Consider the following 22973-nt stretch of genomic DNA (forward strand, 5'->3'; position numbering starts at 1 on the left):
TGCTATCAGTATGATACTTCTAGTGTGTTTATCTCTGGTAAGCTTCCCAAATCCTTGACTGTTTTAGAATTCATTTAGAGCAGGAGTTCTCAAGTGGGGGTAATTAAACCTCAGGGGATACTTGAAAAATTCTAAAGATATCTTTTATTATTAATTGAGGATGCTAAGTGGCATGTAGGGAGAGTAACCAGGGATGTTGCTAAGTCTTCCACAATGCAACAGAAAGTTCTTACAAGAAAATATCTAAGTTATGAACTGTTAGTTGTTCAAAGATGGTATTTATCAGATGGTACTTGTGTATGATATTCCCTGTATGTTCATATTAACCTCAGAAAGTTTCAGAAAAGACATGTTCTATGATAACTGAAATTGTAAACTATTCTCTGTTTGGGATTATCATACTTAACATGAAGGGAGATTTTTTCTGGTTGGTTAGTAAGGCCTTGAAGAGACTCTGGATGCCCCAATCAATGGGGCAGTGCTCTCAACTCTAATACCACCTGCTTCTTCCCTAACAGACCTGGGAGTGGAATGGGATGTGTTGGTGAAGATTTTGCCACATGATAAACCAAAAATCTACAATTCTCCCAGTGACAAAAGACATGGGGTCAAGAGTCCTATTTATGTGCAGACATATGGATGCTGCCTTATCCTTATGGTAGAGTTTTAATCTCTTTCTTTGAAAGTTGAGTTTAAAACAGGTGCGATGTATTAGAATCTGCTGGCCTCTCTAGTTGTAATTTTTAATTGGGAAATTAATGGTTATCCTGAATGTTTTCATTTTTGTTTTTGAAACAAGAATAATACACAGTGAAGATAGAGAAACAAGTTTATCTACAGTCAGAAATACAGGCCTGCAACTACTAAGCAATCATGTTCTTAGAAAAATGAGGACTAGGATTTGCAGGCAACAGTCTTCCTGAGGTAAGTAGAAAATCTCAGAGAAAGAAAACATAAAAAAATATAAATTTAAAAAAGAAATGAATAAGGAATTTGGACTAAACCTTTGGCTTCTGAGGAGTTTTACCATTTGAGAAGAAATTAAGATCCGAATTACAGAATTGTTGTTGGAAATGTAGTGATAGACTTTTGGGTCATTAAAGAGATGAAGAAGAAACGGAGATGAAGAAGAGGAAATAGACATCTTTAGGTATAGATAAACTTTTTCCACCGATAGTAGGAAAGTGAAGCCACTTGAGCAATATTCAAGTGGTTTCTAAACTGGGATCAAGTTGTAAAGATTCCCCACCTACTTTATTTAGTGGATCCTATATAGTTTCCCCCCAATAGTTTGTTTCACTATACATAATAGATTAACATGATACATGAAGTCTGGCACGGGCTCTCTACATAGTGTCCCAGCCTGCTGAGGGGTTCCACCCACATCTGCCCAGGTGTGTGAATTCTCTGCTCAGTACAGGGGCTGGCTCATTCTTTCCTAGGTTTTGTCTTGATTATAACACTCTCATAAAATGGTGGGATGCTTGCTAGCTAAGTGAGGGAATTTCAGATAGCAGTCGATAGAAACATCAAGTAAAGGCCATTTGAAACGGTTCCAAATATCACTTACCATCTAACCATAAAAATTTCCTTGTTTTCAAAAGAAAATCAAACACAAAACAAATAAACAAAACAAAATAAAATGAAAACCACCTAAAAATTAAAGCACAAGGCTCTCATCCAGTGTTCAGTCTGTACTCAGGCCGATGGCAGGCAGCATCTGTTTGTGCTTTTCTTGGCGGTCTATGAAGCACAGGGGAGTTTAGCTCATGTGGAAGCGATGTTCCCCTCGGGTAATGTGGGAAGAGAATTCATACCTGTCCTGGCTGTGGTAGCCACACATGTTGCACTCAAAAGGATCTCGGAAACCATGGCAACCCATATGGATGGTGTACATGACATGGTCCAGGAAGAGCACCCTGCAGTGTTCACATTTGTACACTTTCATCTGCTCCCCACTCATGCCGATCACTCGCAAGGCATCCTGGGAGCCGTCAGAGGCTGCCCGTAGCATCTCATAGGCCTGGTGCTCCTCCTTGATAGACAGGCCATTGCGGGAATGAGGGTTGGTCAGGTAGATGAGGCCACTTCGCTGCTCCTCGTTATTACTCTCGGTGTCTGTTGAGTCTTGGCAACTATTGCTGGGGGACACTTCTCTTTCAGAAGACACTGATTTGGTTTTGGAGAGAAGCAGCAGATTTTCCACAGCGCTGTCCTGGGCTGAGTGGTTGGTACGTGGAGGACCCTCTGTGTGGGACTTGTGGAGCTGATATATTGGACTGATAACCGGGACCACCTCGGAGCTTCCAGGCGGTGTCTGTACCAGTGGACGCAGAGACTCCGCTCCCAGGTAGCTGATGGCATTATTGATGGCTTGGTCCATCACATGGGTTTGCATGAGCTCATTCTCCTTCTCATAGCTGGCACTGCCATCATAGGGCATGTCTAGGAGGCACTTGTCCCCTATGAGAAGTAGAAATCAGTGTGACATGATTACCTATGCACATGGGAACAACAGAAGACATGAACACCAAGTGGGGAAGGGCACCTAAGTTCAGGGTATTTTAGATGTTGAAACATTCAGCAGACATGAAACATGAACACCTCTTAAATCAGGAAGCCAAATAGTCTATATGCCTATGGTGCCTCACCTGGGGATCTTCCCAGGGTGAGCATTTAAAGAAATTTGTTTGAATAAATAAATAGTAAGAAACATGGAAAAGGTCAACTTAAATGCATTTACTCAAGTGAACTAAACCAAATTATTTTATATTTCAACATTATCACATTTAATTAAAGATTAATGTTAAATTCTGTATTTTTGTAAGTAATTTATAATAACTGCATAATTTATCATATATTTATTTACATTTATCATATATCATACATTTATTTAAGTTGCATTATTATATTATTCACAATATTGTATACAATGCTTATTTGAGATATGTAATATTTTAATTTGTGACACTGATACTTTAGAATAAAATAAAATGAACATACAGGCATACTATATACAGTAGGTTCTTAAACAACGTACATTTTAACATTCAGGGTCCACTTAATTGCAATTCTTTTCTGTCTGCATTCACAGATTCAATGCAGGTGTCTGTTGGTTAGCTTGTTGAATCAGAAGATAAAAGACTCATGGATATGGAAGGGATCAACTTTAAATTATACTCTAATTTGCAATTGGGATGGGGGTCATTTGCTTCTGATTTCAAAGTTGTTCAGTGGTCAACTGTATAATTTATAATAAAATGAGAGGACTTCAACTAGCAGTGAGGGTAAAATAAATATTTAGACTTAAAAGTCATTCTCCATATACTTTCTCAAATGGCGCTCACTTTTAAACTTTAGCAGCACAGGACTGTTTGCTATAGAGATAAATGGGAAGAGTTGGGAATAAAATAAGGGAACTACATGGGATAAAGATATGGATTCAAAAGTTTACTGAACATCAATAATTCCCAAGCTAGCAAGTTAGCTTTGCCTCAGAGATTCATAAGCTGGTGCCTGGGTTTGTAAGAGCAGCAAATTCTTGCCCCGAGAAAGGTGAAAATTGAGAAAGCTTTTGACTTCTCATAAATACCTTTTAAGTAAATATTTTCACAAAGAAATTAAGCAAGTTTCCTTGAAGATGCATTTGCTCTATGCTGTTTTTAAATTCATGGTCTCTGGCTTAAGTAGAAAATTCATGAATTAACATAGTCATTGTCAGGACTATGACACTGACTTGCTTCACAAGTACAAATGGGCCCAACAACATAGACTCTGCAGCCAACAGAGAAGACAGACACTAGAGTATGATCATACAAAGAATGCATTCCAGCCTGAGAAGATAGAGAACTCTTCCCACAAAGATAGAGATCGTTTTATACCAGAGTGTTACAAGACTTGCTGACCTACGAAAATATAGTAGGTGAGTGGAATTTTGGGTCCTAGCACTGAGAGCAGCAAACAAAACAAAATAAAACAACCTCAAAAACACAGAGAGGAGAAAGATGAGGGGCTGTGGAGGCAGGGTGAGGGTCCTGGGTCTGGGCAACATTCTCTCAACAGGTCAGGTTAAACCTAGTGATGCTTTGTTCAAAGGAAAACTGATAGGTGAAAGTTCCCTTCTCATTCACAGGAGAAGAACATAGGGAAAGGAATCACTTGTGGCTCTCCTCAGCATCTATTTAAGTGGAGGAACACATTTCTCCCAGGCTGACATCACTTCTCTAGTTCTTAGTAAGAACAGAAGAAAAAAAATTCACAGTTTATAAATTTAATTGCCCTTTCCTTAAAAAATATAGTGACCACTGATAACTGTACTAAAATAAGTAAATCCCATGGTTCTTACACTCTGAACCTTGTAGTAGATTGTTATCATCTAACGGCCTGACTTCATTCATTTTAATCTCCTTGTATCAGAAATGGCACATGTTCTGATAATTAAACAATGTGATACTTAGATTATAGTCACGCCCTTCAGGGCAACTGAACAGAGGAAAATCTCTTTGCAAACTGAATGGCAGGGGTCAACACAGAAGTGGTGTTTCCCTCCATTAAGTTTTAGAAAGAAGAAACTAGAGAGAACACAGAAACTATATGCTTTTGTGTTGGAGGGACCAGAGGGATAGTACAATAGGTAAGGCGCTTATTTTGTGAGTAGCCGGCCTGGGTTTGATCCTTCACACCAATGAGCACCACCAGGAGTGATCCCTGGGCAAGGAGCCAGAAATAAAAACCAAAAACAAACAAAAAAGAACATGTTTTGTTTCATTCACCCCTCAAAAGAATGACTCTGCCCTGGCTTGTACCCCTGTATATCCCTCAATCAAACTTGGAAGCAGGAAGGGGAAGGGTGGCCAATTCTAATAAATACAAAGCACTTACAGTAACCAAAATGTTATTTTCCCACCTGACCATCCATTCCCCCTAATGCCCTGGGTCCATGATTTCCCAAGTAACTACTGAAGGCAGTTGTTTAAAAAAACTTGGAACCAGTAACAAATGGATGGAGAAAAAAGTGTAATATATTATATTGTCACATGCTGAAAGTGGATACTGTCAGTGGATACAGAATTTGTCTTTCCTTAAACTTCATAAAGTGAGAATAAAAACCTGTAAATTTTACCTTGGTGCCAGCTAACAAAAAGGTCACATATTCTAGTGAAATACATATTTAAAAAATTGATAACTCAGAAAAGAAAATTCTGGCATGAGACATAAGGCAAATCTCAACTATTAATCTCACTTTCAAAGCCTTCAATATGAACCAATAAATCCTTTACATTTTCTGTAATTTACTCTTTTTTTTTTTGCTTTTTGGGTCACACATGGTGATGCTCATGGGTTACTCCTGACTCTGCATTCAGGAATCACCCCTGACAGAGCTCGGAGAACCATATAAGAAGCTGGGGATAGAAACTGGGTCAGCTGCATGCAAGGCAAATGGCCTACCCACTGTACTATTACTCAGACCCCAATTTACTAATTTTTTCATCAATTCCAATAAGTGTCTTTTTTTCACTTCTTATTAAAAAGCAGCAGAAAGGTCTGCTAAAGAGAACCAAGTAATACTGCAGAAGTGTTTAGTGAAATTGGCTGTCTGGCAGGAAAAGTCCTAGATGCTGAGTGCTGCAAGAGGTAGCCTAAAGTTCTAGAGTATTCTTCCAAGGGGCTGGGAAGCACTCTCCAACCAGGCACACTGATAACTGTTTTTTCCCCCGCAACCAAATTCTACAGTATGCTGAGAGAGTAAAGAGAAGTCTTTAACAAAGACTACATTTTGCCTTACCTGATTTGCTCCTCCTCCCATCCCCCATCGCCCATCCTTGGCATTCTTTCAGGATTTAGAAAAGTGGAGAGCTCTCATAGGAAAAAAAGTCTCAGATACAGTGGGAAGAAAGTTGAAATGTCAATCAAGTTATATCAGCCAAAGTAGAACAAGCAGGATCAAAGAAATGTCATGGTTACTGAGAAAATATTTTCTTGCAAAGCAGGAGAAGAAAGGAAGTAACACAGAGACCAATAAGCACATATTAGGAAAAAAATATTAATTCAAGGAAGATTAAATGTCTCATAATTGCTTTGTAACATGGAGTAAAAATATACTAAAAGACAGCATACTAAAGTTCCAGAATGAGCTGAAAAAGATTTCAGACTCCAGTCAACAAAATAAGGTCTTACTTGATATTATTACAGAATTAACACGTGGACTAAAAGTATCCAGCACTAGAAGAAAAACTAGTAAAACAATGCTAATGGATGTAGAAGACAAATTATCCCGCATAAGAACAACTCATACCCCTAAGAGTAATAGTTGTTGATGCGATAAAAGATGTGCTTATAAAAAAAAAAGAGAGGACTTCTAAGAAATGAAGAAAACAAAAGGGAATCTCAAGACTAATACATGTTAGTTAACACTTCTAATTTTAGATGTACTCAAAGATATACATGAGAATGACTGAACTTTATGAGAAAAATAACATCCAATCCCATAAGAAAATGGGGCAATGAAATGAACAGGAACTTTATCGAAGAAGAAATTTGAAAGGCCAAAGGCACATGAAAAATGCTCTTCATCAATAGTCATCAGGGAGATGCAGATCAAAACAACAATGAGATATCATATCATACCAGATTCTGGCACATATCCAAAAGAACAAATGCTATCAGTGTTAGCATGGATGTGGGGAGAAAGGGACTCTCCTTCACTGTTGGTGGGAATGTTGATTGGTACAGCCTTTTTGTAAAACAATATGGAGAGTCTCAAAAAACTAGAAATTGAGTTCCTATTTGACCCAGCAATACCATTTCTGGGAGTACACCCTAGGGACCAAAACCACACAGCAGAAACACCATCTGCACTTCTATGTTCGTTGCAGTACTATTCATCATAGCCAGAATCTGGAAACAACCTGAATGACCAAGAACAGATGAATTATAAAGAAACTATGGCACATTTACACAATGAAATACAATGCAGCTGCTAGAAAAAACGAAGTAATGAAATTTGCCTATAAATTGATAGACATGAAGAGTGTCATGCTGACTGAAATGAGTCTGAAGGAGAGGGACAGATATAGAATGACTGCATTCATTTGTGGTATATAAAAATATATATAGTAGAAATCCATGGCTACGGAAAACAGGGGTTAGGAGAACTGATCAGTGGTTGGATATAATCACCAGTGTGTGGGGCTGAGGGTCGGTAAGATACAGGAGACCTGTATGAAAATAATAGCTGGGCATGATCATGCTGGTCAAAAACCGAGTGTTAAAAGTAGGTAAAGGGATATTCTTGATAACCTTTCAGTATCAGTACTGCATAAATGCCATAAAGGGGGGAGAGAGAGAGAGAGAGAGAGAGAGAGAGAGAGAGAGAGAGAGAGAGAGAGAGAGAGAAGAGAGAAGAGAGAAGAGAGAAGAGAGAAGAGAGAAGAGAGAAGGAGAGAGAGAGAGAGAGAGAGAGAGAGAGAGAGAGAGAGAGAGAGAGAGAGAGAGAGAAGAAAAGAATCTGCCATAGAGGCAAGGGTGGGGGTGGGGAGTGATGATAGGAGGGAACCTGGGGACGCTGGTACTGGGAAATGTACAAAGTGGAGGGATGGGTGTTAGAATGCTGTATGACTGAAATCCAATCATGAATAGTTTTGTAGGGGTCTATCTTATAGTGATTCAATAAAAAAGTTTAAAAAATAAAATTCTTTATTATTAAATTTTTTTCTTTAATTTGGTTAAAGCACCATAATACATAAAGTTACTCATAGTTGAGTTTTAGACATGCAATGTTCCAACACTGATCCCAGCACCAGTGTAAAAAAATGAAAGAAAGAACTTTTGAGATTTTTGATGACATAAAGGTGAAGGAGATTGATGGCCATTTAAACCCATGACAAACTTAGTTGAAAAAATTCAAATCAGAGATTGCCTATAAAATAAAGCAAAATATTTGCAATTCCAAGTAAAATTCAACATTGAAATAAAACTACCATACATTTTAAGGTGCTGTGTTGTGATACTGCCAAACCATCACCTACCTCTTTATCCTCTGAACAACCCTGGGAAGAAGGCAGTACAGGAGGTAGTTCATATCTCTTTAACAGATGGGACAAGGAATTCATGCTCCAGGTTACCAACAATACCTGAGCTAAGCCTTAAATTGAGGTCTCTTGCATGTGAACCTAGAGCTCTTTTTTTTTCTTTTTGGGTCACACCTGGCAATGCACAGGGGTTACTCCTGGTTCTGCACTCAGGAATCACCCCTGGTGGTGCTCAGGGGACCATATGGGATGCTGGGAATCAAACCCGGGTTGGCCGTGTGCAAGGCAGATGCCCTATCCGCTGTGCTATTGCTCCAGCCCCCGAACCTAGAGCTCTTTCATCCATCAGCATGGATCCATTATGATAATGATACATATCAAAAATATCATATCAAGAATGATACTAATATTCTTACACACTTTCTGAATCTGCACAAAGAATAAACTCAAAATCTAAAGGTTGGAAGACCTTCAGATGCATTTCCTTTTTAATTTTAGGAATGAAGAAAGTATGAGAGATAGTATTGGCTGACTGAGAAAGCCCATCAAATAGAAGTCCAATCAAATGGAAGTGAGGATATAGTGGGCATATAAGGGCAAGAAGAGATAGTCTTTTAGAAATAAAGTGCCAAAATCCTGCAGGAAACACCATCACTTATGTATCACACCTTATATCTTTTCTAAATACAGCTTTTTTCAAAACTCTGCTACGTCTGTCCAACTCTTTTTGTTATACTTTTTCAGTATGTCCTAGCGCTCCCCAATGGATTTCTTAATTCTACTTTGAGTTGATCAGATTTATTTTTTACACAGAAGGATCTAAAACTCAAGGCAACACCTAAATTTTGCTTTTACTTGATGTGACTGCCTCATTTGTTCTGATGTTTCCAAAATCTAGAGCAGGCTGCACATACTCATTGACCAAAGTACGTAGCATTCTCCAGTTTACTAAAGTGAAGGAGGAAGTTGCACCTGTCTTACCTAGACCAATGACTAATAACTAAATTCTTGGATTTACTTGCTGCTTCAACTTCATTTAATCTCTCTTGGCCTACCCAAGCAAATTTCTCTACCCCCAGCATCTATTGAGGGAGGGAGCTAGACTGCTTTTCCACCTCAGCATGTGCTACTTGAAATCTGACCACTAATAGCTTACTCTATGATCATGGCTGCAGTCCTGCCTTGTGGAGGAAATGGAAATTATTCTCCCTTACATAGTCAAAATACTCACATGTATGTGGGTGACTCCCACACAGCGTTTCCAAACAGTGGTCCTAAAAATTACTTTTATTCTTCCACCATCTCTCCCAACCCCCAGCCTAAGACAAATATTAATGACACCATGTCAAAATTGAGTATATCTTAAGCTTTAGGAATGGGGCTGGGGTCCACCCAACTTGGCTTCTCTTCTGTCCTCTCCTCTCCCTGCTATTTTAACCAGAAACCCCTTTACAGATCCATCTTTTCTCCCAACAAGAATTTTTCAGTTTCCCAAAGACCAAAAGGTCCTTGAAAAATAGCAGATTAATCCAGAAATAGTTTTATTCCAAAACTAATATGCATATTATATTGTCTTCACCAGAACTAGTGAACTTCCATCAATGAGGTTCTTGCACTAATGCTGCATCTCTCCTTTACCTCCATACCTCCACTTTTCTCTTTACTGCCCATACCTCTACCTTTTCCAATCAATTTTTGGCATTTGGTCTCTTTTCCCACAAGGTTTTGCTTGATTAAAATATGCTTCCCTCGTCATACTTAATTAAGGATACATCTTTAACCTTGTCATGAAAAGGCTATTAATTCCAAGACCAAACACACCAAGATTATTTTTGCTGCTTTCCTGTGAGTACAAGAGTTAGTTCCAAACAGAACAGACCAGTCTCCTTGATCAAATCCTACACATCCTTTTCTAGCATCACAAGTATCACTATTTCTCTTCATTTTTATCTATCTGCATAGAACACTTATCTTTTCCCCCACCATTCCATTGGGCTAACATTTTATTCCTCCCTTAAAGTCTACCTCAGACAGTCACCTCACCAAGTCCTTGTCTTAGAAATGACCTCATTATTCCCTGCCCTGGACATTACCCTTTCCCCTGCTAATAATTGGCCTATAGAGAAGAGTTTCTAAATGTTCTTATATCCTTAGTATTAATTTATATTCACAAACTCCTATAAGATAAAAAAAAATGCAAGCAAGGCTTAGAAAGGTCAAGTAATTTTATCAAATTAAAAGTGTTAATGTTACTGATACTTTCAGGTCCCTATACTTAGTCAATTTTCACTTTACACCTATACAGTTACTCTTCTTGCACTTAACAGTATTTGACTTTTATGATGGTTATTGGCACACTTGTCTATCAACTACCCTTGACATAAGCTTTCAGTAGAAAGTGTCACCTTAATCTTCCTTTTATCCCTGACATATAGGAAATGGTTAAAGTACCAATTGTAGCTGTGTGCCTTCACTATCCAAGTCTCTGGAGCTATTTGTTCTGTAATGTAATCCTGCTTTTTAGATCTTTTTTTTTTTTTTTTTTTTTTCCCCTTTATTTTATTTTATTTTTTTTAAAGTTGTAGATTTACAATTTTTTGTGCTTTGGTTTCAATTATACAATGATCAGATACCCATCCCTCCACCAGTGCCCATTTTCCACCACCATGGATAATATCCCTCCCACCCCCATCCCCCCATCCCCCCTGTCTCGCTTTTTAGATCTTTAAAGTAACCCAAATGAGAGTGTTATGAGCTTCACATGAAGGCAAATAATCTAAGTCTTAGATATTTCTCATTATGATGGGGATCATCTACAGGGTCAGGTCCCACTCATCACTCTGCATCCACCGACCCAGCCTTCCCCAGAAATCCAGGGATTACCCACAGCAAATGTTACAGATGCCCAGAGCAGCAGAATGATGTTTAATAAATATGTCTGGAGAGAATTTTTTTTATTTGTAATTTTTTGGCCTCTGTGCTCAGGAGACCCAGGAGCCCTTCCCAGGGATTTTCAGCCAACCCAGACTGGTGATTTAAAGCAAGGTCCTAAAGTTGTGGTGCTCGCTCTTCAATATAGTACTGGAAGTACTTGCAATAGCGGTTAGGCAAGAAAAAGATATTAAGGGCATTCAGGTAGAAAAGGAAGAAATCAAGCTGTCACTATTTGCAGATGATATGATCCTATACTTAGAGAACCCTAAAACCTCTACCAAGAAACTCCTAGAAACAATAGACTTGTACAGTAAATTTGCAGGCTATAAAATCAATACCTAAAAGTTGATGGCTTTCCTATACATAAATAATGAGAGAGAGGAAAGTGACATAAAAAAAACAATCCCATTCACAATCGTGCCTCAGAAAATCAAGTACCTAGGAATTAGCTTAACTGAGGATGTAAAAGACCTGTAAAAAGAAAACTACAAAATGCTATTTCAGGAAATAAAAGAGGACGCGAGGAAATGGAGAGATATCCCCTTTTCAAGTATCAGGAGAATTAACATTGTTAAAATGGCAATACTCCCCAAAGCATTGTACAAATTCAATGCGATCCCTATAAGGATACCCATAACATTCTTCAAAGAAATGGAGCAAACACTCCTGAGATTCATATGGAACAATAAGCCCCCATGAATAGCTAAAGCAATTCTTGGGAAAAAGAAAAATGGGAGGAATCAACCTCCCTAAGTTCAAAGTCCACTACAAAGCAGTAATAATTAAAACAGCATGGTACTGGAACAAAGGCAGAGCCACAGACCAATCGAACAGGGTTGAATATACTGACACCCCCCCCCCCCCCAAATATATGATCAGCTAATCTTTGATGAGGGAGAAAGGAATGTGATGTGGAGCAAGGTGATTTAAAGCAAGGTCCTAAAGTTGTGGTGCTCGCTGTTCAATATAGTACTGGAAATACTTGCAATAGCGGTTAGGCAAGAAAAAGATATTAAGGGCATTCAGGTAGAAAAGGAAGAAATCAAGCTGTCACTATTTGCAGATGATATGATCCTATACTTAGAGAACCCTAAAACCTCTACCAAGAAATTGTGTTGGCAAAACTGGACAGCTACATGCAAAAAATGGGCTCAGATTTCTACCTAACACCATGTATAAAAGATAAAAATAAAATAAAGACCTCAGCATTAGACCGGAATTCAAAATTACATTGAAGACAAGGTTGGCAAAAACCTACACGACATTGAAACTAACAGTATCTTCAACGATGACACTCCACTGGCCAAGCAAGTGAAAACAGAGATACATAAATGGGACTATCTTAAACTAAGAAGCTTCTGCACCTCAAAAGAAACAGTGACCAAAATACAAAGACAGTCTACAGAATGGGAAAGGATATTCACTCAAAACCCATCTGATAAGGGGTTGATGTCAAGGATATACAAACCACTGGTTGAACTCCACAAGAAGATAACATCCAACCCCATCAAAAAATGGGGTGACAAAATGAACAGAAACTTTCTCAAAAAAGAAATCTGAATGGCTAAAAGGCACATGAGAAAATGCTCTACATCACTAATCATCAGGGAGATGCAGATCAAAACAACAGTGAAATATCATCTCACACCACAGAGACAGGCACACATACAAAAGAACAAAAGCAACTGTTGTTGGCATGGATGTGGCGAGAAAGGGACCCTCTTTCACTGCTGGTGGGAAAGCCGACTGGTTCAGCCCTTTTGGAAAACAGCATGGACGGTTCTCAAAAACTTAGAAATTGAGCTCCCATTTGACCCAGAAATACTACTCTGGAAATATATCCCGGAGAGGCAAAAAAGTGCAGTCGAAATGACATCTGCACTTGTATGTTCATTGCTGCACTGTTCACAATAGCCAAAATTTGGAAAAAACCCGAGTGCTCAAGAACAGATGACTGGTTAAAGAAACTTTGGTACATCTACATCTACACAATGGAATACTATGCTGCTGTTAGAAAAGATGAAGTCATGAAATTTAGATATAAGTGGTTCTACATGGAAAGTATCATGCTAAGTGAAATGAGCCAGAAAGAGAGGGACAAACATAGAAAGACTGCATCATTTGGGGAATATAAAGTAACAGAATGGGAGACGAACACCCAAGAATAGTTGAGATAAGTACCAGGAGATCTGCTCCACGGCTTGGAAGCTGGCAGCACATAATGGGGGTAAAGCAGCTCAGATAGAGAAGGGAACACCAAGTAAAAGATGTTTGGAGAATTCGCATGGGATGCAAGATGCGTGCTGAAAATAGACTATAGACCAAACACAATGGCCACTCAATACTTCTATTGCAAACCACAACACTCTAAAGGAAAGAGAGAGCAAAAGGGAATGCCCTGCCACAGAGGTGGGGTGGGGTGGGGGTGGGGGATGAGGTGGAGGGGTGGAAGGGCTACTGTCATCATTTGTGGTGGAAAATGGGCACTGGTGGAGGGATGGGTACTTGATCATTGTATAACTGAAACCCAAGCACAAAAGTTTGTAAGTCTACAACTGTACCTCATGATGCCTCATTAATAAAAAAAAATAAAGTTATGGTGCTGCTCGTATGTCCTGTGGTACTTGTTATTATTTGGGTGGCCCTGGAAGAGCTTGGGGGCTTCTAGGACTGCACCCATTGATGCTTGGGGGACCACGTGGTTCTGGGTACTGAACTGGCATAGGCCACATATAAGGCATATGCTTTAATCTCGGTATTATCCCTCTGGATTTCAGATTTAATATTTTAAATAAACCTACTGGAATAATCCCAATTTATTTAGGAAATGTTGAACTTACCGATTTTTGCTCCCTAAAAATTAATATATTTTCTTCCTTGTATCCTTAACAAGGGTTGGAGCGATAGCATAGCTGGTAGGGCATTTGCCTTGCACGCAGCCAACATGGCCGACCCGAATTCGATTCCTCCACCCCTCTCGGAGAGCCTGGCAAGCTACCGAGAGTATCTCGCCCACACGGCAAAGCCTGGCAAGCTCCCCGTGACGTATTCGGTATGCCAAACATAGTAACAACAAGTCTTATAATGGAGATGTTACTGGGCCCACTCAAGAAAATTGATGAATAATGGGAGGACCGTGAATAACCGTGAATCCTGAACAAACTACCACCTGATTCTAAAACCCCACAGAGTTGTTTTTTAATAGACAGCAAACGTTTAACTCTTACCAACAAATTTCTGAGGCATAGAGCTCTTACGTTTGGCGACGTTACTTGCTAGTCTGTCCAGCACAAGGGATCTCTCTGACCCCATCTTGCACAAGTCTTCTGCCATTTCACTGTGATTAGTTTCTTCTTTAGTGACTAAAGTCAAAGACAATCAGAAAGGCCAGTTTAGAAAATCTTATGGTAAAAAGATTCAGTCCCGTCCGTCAATTTAGTGCTAAATCTGACATTTGTTAAGCACCTACAAGAACCAGGCCCTTTGTAGAGATTATTTCTAATCTTCCCAGAAATGCTGTCAAACAGAGGCTGAACACAGCAATGCCAAAGATGGATCATCTGCTAATGATAACTGCTCTCCCCACACTAGCTGCAGAGTCCAAAGAAACAAGTCATACCTCTGTCACTGGAAACTGGACTGAGATTAAGTAATTGTGTTGCTTTGACAAGCCCTCCTCAGTTTTCAAAGTACACCCAAGTCCATTAATTCAGTCAGTCCTAACAACCGGCCTCTGAGAATCAATGATCTCTGAACGCTAGAAATGATCTTAGAGCAAACTTCATTCGTTGCAGAGCAAATGGCAAAACAGAAAGAAATGTGACTGCTAAGATGCTATAGGAAATCCTGGGAATGTTGGGGTGGGGAGCAACCCAGACTTTCTTATCCTCAAACACATGGAAAATTCTAAAAGCTGAATAGCACCTGTAGCAGAATGTTTGTGAATATGGAGGTAAAGGCTGATAAAGGAGGTATTTTCTGCTGAATTTATATTTTTTGATATTATATTTTCTATAACAAATAATTCACCTCTATATCCTGAGTAGTTTTATATATAGTGTAGAACTTATGGCTGGTTCTCAAAAATTATATTGCACAAAGATCCTCCAAATTTATCCTAATGTATAAGGAACTAAAAAATGTATATTGATTATATTCCAATTAACTAATCAATTTTTGCAACACAAGTTATGAAGTAATTTTAAAGTTTACTACAATAGGTTTCCTATATGATATGCTGCTTTATGTAGATCTCTGGAAGGTATTCTTCCATTTTGTTTTGTTTTTGTTTTGGGGCCGTGCCTGGCCATACTCGTGGCTTTCTCCTGGCTCTGGGCATGGAGAACACTCCAGGTGGGGCTGGGGAGACTATATCAGGTGCCAGGGATTGAACCTAGGTCAGTAGCATCCAAGCAAGTGCCTTATCCACTGTACTATCTCTCCATCCCCCATTCTTTCATTTTGATTACTTGTTATTTATTCTTCATAATTACTTGTTATAGCTAATTTTTAATATATCAATAGTTATCTCTACTTTTAAAAACATCACTTCTGTAATCTATTTTTCCATATATTTTGTCATGTATTCCAAATATCAGTAGCTTTTGCATATTAATTTGATGCTAAAATCGTGCCTTTATTTGGAAGAACATTCAATTATCCAGATTCTCTCCCCCTTCAATCTTCCTTGAAGAATGAAGTTTCCTTTCTTGTCTTAGAATGGTTTGGTAGTTTTCTTTATTATTTCTGGAATATCACCTGTCATGCTTATTTCTAAGTATTTTATATTTCAAAGTACTATTATGAAAGTCACTTTGAAAATATATACTACAGGGGCTGGAGCAATAGCACAGCGGGTAGGGCGTTTGCCTTGCACGCGGCCAACCGGGATTCGAGTCCCAGCATCCCATATGGTCCCCTGAGCGCCGCCAGGAGTGATTCCTGAGTGCAGAGCTAGGAGTAACTCCTGGGCATCGCTGGGTGTGACCAAAAAGCCAAATATATATATATATATATGTATATATATATATATATATATATATATATACTACAATCTGTTAGTTCCACTGGTATAAGTAGATTTTAACATTGCACATCTGGGCTTTTTAGTAAGTGGACAAAAGTAAATATTCATTCACTGTTTTGTATGAAGAATATACACACAAAATCAATAAATATAAGTACACTGATTATACTTTTGACCTATAAGATTACTCAGTTCCCAATCTATCTTCTTCCCTGAACAGAGGATGCTATGTCTAGGTCTTGTTTCTTATGCACAATCAGGAAGGTTTCTTTCCCATCAGATCACCAGCACACTAAGAAGAGACATTCAAGCAAGAGATGCAAACAAGCTTCTTTCCCCAGATCCTGGAGATCTGCCCTTTGAAATATTTCTTTTCATATAAGCTGGTAACAAAAGTTTTCTAAATGATGCCCAAGGGAAACTTACTTTTCCCCTAAGGAAGTTAAAACAGATGACCAAAAAGTTTTTGACTCAGACAAGTCACATTAAAATATATCTTTGCCACAATGTATAAACTACACCTCTATTTTTACATAATCTTAAATGATGGACAGGAAAACTAGGAGATCTTATGAGTACCTAGACAATGATGGGGACTGGTCTGAAGGAAGGACAGAAGCGAGAGCCTCGCAGAAAGCCAGGCTTTGACACATCCTGGTAGAGCAGAGCTAAGTGACTAATAATCTCTGCCTAGGAATACTGGCCGCTCTCTGAATTCCAGATATATTCTTATAAGACTTTCCATTAGCTCTTTACCATTTCTTTGGTACTTCAAATACCTCCAACTTACTGCAGAAGAATGACAGCCATCATTTTGTATTCCTAATTATTAATCATGGAGAGAAATAAGCTAATATTTTAAATGGATTCGGACCACAGGCCATAGTTAACATATGTATTATGATATATGTAATGATATAGGCATTGTTATATAAATAGCCAATTACAGAATGGGACTGGAAAAAATCTCCACTATTTATTTAACTTTGTTCTATTTCTTAGCCCCGCGATGACTTTTTGTGCTTGTACCACATAAAAAGATTAGTTTCAGTTGACCTATTAGTATATTTCTTATGTCCTCTAAAGTTGTAAAGATACATTTTTCACTTTGCATTATCTGAGATTAGGGGATTAGGGTTAAGTGCTGTCTTGAGATGCAGTAAGAAACAAAGCATCAAAGCACGTGAGAAGAGTGTTCTTCCCTCAAACTTGGGACAGCCTCACTGCTATTACTTGTCAGTCTTACAACAAGTTCCCTCTCCCATGTTCCAGCACCAAAACTGATGACAGAAAACACAGCCAAGCTCAGACCTGATCAACTTTAGGAGAAAAAGTCTTTAAAACAACATTTTATATCTGATTCTAACTACTAAGCACATACACACAAAAGCAATCAACAATTTTGTTAAGAGAAAAAACCTCCAGAAGGCCTCTGAACTTTCAAGGGCTACTCCTATTTTAGGAAGATTCTCCAGATTTCAAGAGAGAATTTTTTATTTTTTTTGCTTTTTGGGCCAAACCTGCGATGCACAGGAGTTACTCCTGGCTCTGCACTCAGGAATTACTCCTGGTGGTGCTCAGGGACCACATGAGATGCTGGGAAGTAAATCCGGGTTGGCTACGTGCAAGGCAAATGCCCTCCCCACTGTGCTCCAGCCTAAGCGAGGAATTTTTTTTTTTAAATTTATTTTATTTTATTATTTTTTAAAATTTTTATTAGTGAAACACCATGAGGTACAGTTGTAAACTTACAAATTTTTGTGCTTGGGTTTCAGTTATACAATGATTAGGTACCCAAGTTTTCTCTGCCAGACTAGCTATGACTCTAAAAGTTGGGAATAACATGTGTCTCTAGTGAAATATAGAGAATTTTTGTGGTCAGTAGCTCCCTGCCATCCCCAACGTCCCCACTCACAGAACTGTCACAGGGCCCTTCACACGTGCTGGGGAGGCACAGCCTGGACAGGCCTGCCTCCTGATCTCAGGCTTACCTTGGTACAGCGTGCCCGGAAGGCCCATGCTTTGCAAGTAGTTGTGGCAACGCTCTTTATGTTCCTCTAAAGAGCTTCGCTGCTTATAGCTTCGGCCACAATATCCACATTTGTGAGGTTTACCAACTGCAGAAAACACAATTGAGTTCAAGACCCTAATTAAATGTTGGTCTTATGTGTAATGGGAAGGCATGCAATACAACTATTACACAATGTTAAAAAAAATATGGCTCTACTCTTGAGAGCTTGAAGTTTATGGATTTGGATAAAATGACTGAGTTTGAAAATGTTAATGTTCCGTATTTTTTTCTTGATTGTACAAGGAACTCCTGTGATTCTTATTTCATTTAAATTTCCTACCATACTGTGTACCACCTTCTCCCTTCTAAAGTCTCTGATTTTGGTCCTTTAACTACAGGGAATGACCACTGCAGTGCTGTATTGTATCTTAATGAGAATGGTGAACAGACTGAGACAGTTTTATAAAGTGTTATAATATGGATGGTGAGCAAATCTGAGATAGAAGCAAGGCTTGTGTATGACAAGTGTCACTGAGGATGTTAATATAAAAAGTTGATTTTAATTCTAATTGATTAAAATTCTAATACCTCATATGGTTAATGATTGCTGGACATTGGACAGTGCAATCCTACAAAATGATTTTAGCTTTTCCCTAATTTCACTGAGTAGTATTTTCAAAAAAGAAGAGTAAGACAATTAACAGCATGATTAATTTAAAAGTCTTTAGTAGAGAGCATTTTACTAGATGAAGAAGACAAGGCATCTTCAATTACTTAGGTAAAGATTTAAATTTCCTTAGGTAAGAATATAAAGTTTCACCAAAAGAGTACAGAGTTTTAAATTTTTTCTCTTGTAATATTTCATATATTTGAAAGCATTACCATAAAAACCAATATTACCTCAAAACGGATGCTGAATTTCAACCAAAGTTTATATTGATTAATCTCTTTTTAAAGTGGACATAGTTTAAAGAGGCATGGTTCAAGAAAATCAATATTATATTTAAAATTTTATTTCTGAAATGTTTAATATAGACAAAAGGGATTTTTACCTCATCTTTATAAAATATTGTATCCTTAACACTTTTGAGTAATGTGGAAATATACCGTTGCCTAATATTAAACATTTTAGTAAGTATGACTTTTTCTAAACGCAATGCAATATAGAAAACTACTCAATGTCCAATCCCAGAAAAGCTTTAACTTTAACAAATTCCAGTACATATAACATATCTTATTCTGAGTATATGATTTTAACTCTCTGTATCTAAGAAAAACATTTACTGTAATAAATGGAAGCAAAGTATAATGTGAAGAAAGTCTAGTATTCTCTAGGAAAGAAAGTTTCTAGTTATTCTTGCAACTTACAAAGAAAGCAATGAAGAGAAGAGGAGCTGCTTCTTCACTATATCAGACCACCCAGTCCCCCTAATTATCACTATGTAACCAATTACAGAGCTACAGAACCAGAACATATGATACTTGGAGCCTCAGGCCACCACCAGCTGTTAGAGGAGCCTAGAAGTTTCTGGTTATGTTTTCATGAAAATGGGAGAGGGGGATACCCAGCCCATAGTGGAAAAGAATGTGAGTCCACATGCACTTTTAGACAAAGGATGAGGTCTGTCTTTATTTAATTATAATAAGGTCATCTTGCAGAACCTAGATAATTGATTTTTTAAGTGCCACATGGCACTTTAAGATATTCCCAGTAAAATGACCAATCATTTGTGGATCATATATAGTTTTCTTCATTAAAGTATTATCCACTTGCTGGTTTGTGGATCCATAGTAGAAAACAAAATATCCAAAGTCTACTACCTGATATATATATGTGTGTGTGTGTGTGTGTGTGTGTTCTAAAGTTATTACTTAGCCGTATAGAAGAAGACACACTCAGGCTGAGTGAGATCATTCACCAAGCCAGAATAACAACACTGAAAATATGAGATTTGAGTTGCAACCACAGGACTTTGTAATGTGCCTATCAACGTGGCAGGAGGGACTGGGGGTGGGATGGTGTGTGTGTGTGTGTGTGTGTGTGTGTGTGTGTGTGTGTGTGTGTTTGTGTGTGTGTATGTGTGTAGGGGGTGGGGTATAGGAAGACTGGTGGAAGAAAGTTGATGCAGTGGTGGGAATGGTATTGAAATTTTATATGCCTAAAACTCAACTATCAATAATGTATCAAATCACGGTTATTTAAATAAAAAATGTAAAACAGTACTGAGTACTGCCCTAAGTTCAGAAAGGAAAGAAATGTTTGCTTTATGTTTTATTGCTTTATGTTTTAAGAACGAGTAAGCCTGTTGCCAACCCAAGGGATCCAGGGATGACAATGACATAGTTATTATTAAACTAAGGATAAGTCATTGTGTTTTCTGCCTACTTGGGAAGATGTGCTTCTTCCCAACCTCAGTTACGTGCCACTGCCATTTCAGTAATGTTTACTTTTCTCCATATATATGATGCAGATAGGGCTTCCTTTGCCTAGAAAGCATGTTAGACACTGTACTCAGATCACCTGAGGCATAGCTGTTATCTAGATATACCTAGATTTTCCACAGCACTTAACCTCTAGTGTGACAAGACATGGCCCTTATTATTGACACATGTTTGCATGAAAAAGTGCTTATAGTTATGTTGTCACCATACAACTTTCAGGAAAACTCCTGTTCTCTCTAACCCCTGCAGCAAAGCCCTTCCAGCCCAGGCATGTGTCGTGGCCCTGATAGGAAGATCCAGGCACAGGTAACATTGTCACCCTACCTTCTACCCATTCTATGAGAAGAGTGACTCCTCAACTTTTCATCATTTCTTGATTTCAAGAATTCCATTCAAATCACATAGCCTCCTGACTTCTAGTACACCTGAAGTTCTACCAGCTTAAAGGCAGGCATTTCACAACACTTCCTTCAACAGGCCTCTCCCTGCTTTCTGGGAGTGTTTACTGAACCACATGTCATATGGGACTCCTCTAAAGATAAACTAGAGAAACTCACCATTTGGCCCGACTCAAAACTTTCCTTATGCCTGTCACAGAGTGTCACCTCACTATGTATTCTCTCAGACACTCATGCTATTACACTTGTGACAGGGTCATTGCTACTTTGCACTCGTTCCCCTGGTGGGACAGGGGTTCTTGATGTGCTCAGAAAACAGATACATGAATAGAAGGAAAAGGCTTATGATATCTGGGAGAGATTATGAGCTCAAGGAAATATTTTTCCAAGCACTCAATGTCCCTTCTCTTGTGGAGGTTTCTCTTCATTTGTTGCTGGAGGTAAGTGAGAAGAACTATACTTGGAGTTCTGGAGAATCCTACTTTCACATTATCCAGCTCAGAAGAGTCTAGAATCTTTGGAAAAGAGATAACTGAGGGCAGGGAACAGACATACACTGTACCTGAAGTTGCCACTTCAAGTAACCCCATTGGGTGTTGTGTATATTTGCACATCAGGCTCTCACTGATGTCTCTGAAGATCCCCAGAAGAGAATCTGGGGTTCCTCTGTTCTTTAAGGAAAGTTTCTCAAAGGACAGAAAATCTGGTATAAGCATTCAAGCTAATTAATAATTTAAGCCTTAACTCCTCTAAGACAGCAATGCTCAGGAAAATACACAATCCAGTAGTAGCTTCACATTGGCCTTGCCTGGCTTCTGGTGTGAGATTTACATTTGGGAACACCTATGACGGTCATCTTTGTGAAGAAATCCATTCCAATGATTGCAATTATACTAAATAAATCTGACTTAACAATTACATAATAAAATGAATTGGGACACTCTGGGAATTATCAGCATAGCTGATAATGGGATATTGAAAATATTCCTACCTGACAAAATGGGAGGGGAAGCCTCTTTGAAGCACTCTTCCTACCTCAGGTGTAACTTTGTGTGCATATGTGCGTGTGTGACGGAGGAGGGTGTGTATGTGTGTTTCCCGTCTCTGATTTACTGAGACATAAGAAAATATAAGGGGTGTTAAAGGGGACTAAAGACAGTGATGGCCAGGTTTAATGACAGGCTTTGCCCTAGGACGAGGCCAGCTAACAAAGTCACACACACATACACACATTTGTACACATGAAAATCCTTGAGACCCTGCAGCATCAAAATGACTCCTTGCCCCTCAGCCTTGGTCTGCATGTGGAGGACCTACCAGAGTGTGTCCTCAGGTGGCCAGTGAGGGCATCTCTTCTGCGACAAGCATAGTTGCAGAGGTGGCACTTGAAAGGCTTCTCCCCAGAATGTAATTTGATGTGCCGTAGCAGGTTGCCTTTCTGAGTGAAAGAGGCCCCACACTGGTTGCACTGGAAAGGCCGTTCTCCTGCAAGAAGGATGAGAGGAAAGGCGGTGAGAAAAGAACTCAGCTCAGGGACAAGAGGAGGACAAGAAAGTTGTTTCTCACAGGGGCCCGTTGACTTCCACCGGCTGCAGGTTTGATAGAACATGAGGCTTTCAGACTAAACCTGCCAGCTCCTTAACGCTTCACTGGTTGGGTCAATTTGATCTGAAAATCTAATTTTTTTCCCTAAATCAGAATGGCACATCACAATGCAAATTCAAACTCATTTAAATAAAGTGACTGCAACATTTTGTGATGAAGAGCCACTCTTCCTGATCAGCAGTTTTGGAATAAACCAATATCCAATTTTGCGTGTTGTGGCATTTGGTGGGGTTTTTAATGTGGCTTTTTTCAAAGGGTCTTTAAAATATGCCACTGAAGCAGCAAAATAAAAAGGAAACTCATTAAAAATGCATTTCAGGATCACAAGTTCATTTCAGCGTTACATTCTTATATTTAAATGAAAGGCACTTCATTATAACAGTTATAATAACTTCTTTTCATTTACATTTTCCCTGTATTTTCCCTTTCAGTTTCTTCTCCATTACCTGTCTGTCCCTAAGCAGGCAAATCAGGAAAGAGACAGACAGAGACTGTGAGGGAGAGAGAGAGAGAGAGAGAGAGAGAGA

The 22973-nt window shown here is 38.8% G+C and overlaps 1 protein-coding gene across 1 annotated transcript in view; it reads right to left on the reverse strand.

Annotated features, from left to right (window-relative positions):
• Positions 1-554: 554 nt before the first annotated feature.
• The window catches only part of IKZF1 (IKAROS family zinc finger 1), a 97204-nt gene continuing 74785 nt past the window's right edge, over positions 555-22973 (reverse strand). Inside the window, exons 5-8 of the mRNA XM_056138150.1 lie at positions 22159-22326; positions 17982-18107; positions 14192-14326; positions 555-2463 (exon numbers count right to left, since the gene is read on the reverse strand). Coding sequence (XP_055994125.1) covers positions 1763-2463; positions 14192-14326; positions 17982-18107; positions 22159-22326 — 1130 coding nt within the window. The 3' untranslated portion in view covers positions 555-1762. The remainder of the gene's footprint in view (positions 2464-14191; positions 14327-17981; positions 18108-22158; positions 22327-22973) is intronic.

The sequence above is a fragment of the Sorex fumeus genome, unplaced genomic scaffold, assembly GCF_029834395.1.
Source record: "Sorex fumeus unplaced genomic scaffold, SorFum_2.1 ptg000128l, whole genome shotgun sequence".
Taxonomy (NCBI): Eukaryota; Metazoa; Chordata; class Mammalia; order Eulipotyphla; family Soricidae; genus Sorex; species Sorex fumeus.